Source organism: Vairimorpha ceranae (genome assembly GCF_000988165.1).
Source record: "Vairimorpha ceranae strain PA08 1199 chromosome Unknown NODE_461, whole genome shotgun sequence".
Lineage (NCBI taxonomy): Eukaryota > Fungi > Microsporidia > Nosematidae > Vairimorpha > Vairimorpha ceranae.
Window position 1 is genome coordinate 1 of NW_020169754.1, and position 985 is coordinate 985.

A 985-nucleotide genomic window follows, 5' to 3' on the forward strand; every position below is an offset into this window, starting at 1 on the left:
TTTGCACGGAATTCAAATTTTGATGATAATTTTGCGCGATTATTATTATATACTAATTATGTATGGAGAAATGCTAAAGAATCTGGTATTTTACAACAAGTTCGAATTAGTAAAGATAAGGAAATTGTGTTTGTTGATAAAAAAGTTCTAAAAATGTTACACAATATCTATATTTATACAAAGTTTAAATCTGAACATTTTTGTATTTTTTAACCCTTCTTTTTAAAAAACTTGTGAAATTCTTTGTATTTTTTATAAATAACGAGTAGCATCATTCGGGGATTTATTTCACTAAGCACAGAATTGTGTTTTCGTGCATTTTCTCTAATTTTATTAAATTTTTAAATTGTATACAAGGTGTATATAATATATTATAATTTATAATAAAAAAAGCCATTTGTCATTAAAAATAAAAATCATACGCACAAAGGCACATTAAATCTATTTAAAAGCAAGAACACATATTATATTTGTAATCCCGTTAAAAACGGGATGGCGCAAGCTAGTCATCATCATCAATATATATAAAAAGTTTGAATTTAAATATTTTTTTATTTTTTAACCCTTATTTTTTAAAACTGTAGCATTCTTTTTCTTTTTTATAAAGAAAGAATAACACAAGTATTAATTCTAAAAGCACATTAAAATGCTTTAGTGCATTTTTCATTAAATTTTCAACTTTTTAAATTGTTACAGGGTGTTTATAGCAAATTTAATTTATAATAAAAAAAGCTATTTTGTCATTAAAAATAATAAGTATACTCATGAAGGCGTATTATCCATTAAAAAGAAATAACACACATTATATTTGTGATCCCGTTTTAAACGGGGCAGTTCAAGCTAGTCATCAATATATATAAAAAGTTTGAATCTGAACATTTTTTTATTTTTTAGCCCGTCTTTTTAAAATTCTTTGTATTTTTTAAATACAAGTAGCATAAGTGTAGGGTTTATTTTTCTAAGCACAGCACAGTGTTTTCGTGCA

General features: G+C 24.1%; 1 protein-coding gene across 1 annotated transcript; it reads left to right on the plus strand.

Annotated features, from left to right (window-relative positions):
* Positions 1 to 213, plus strand: AAJ76_4610001 (hypothetical protein; the record flags this gene model as incomplete). The annotated part of the gene is made up of 1 exon (XM_024475714.1): positions 1 to 213. A coding segment is annotated over one exon (213 nt), but the record flags the coding sequence as incomplete, so codon positions are not given.
* Between the last annotated feature and the right edge of the window lie 772 nt (positions 214 to 985).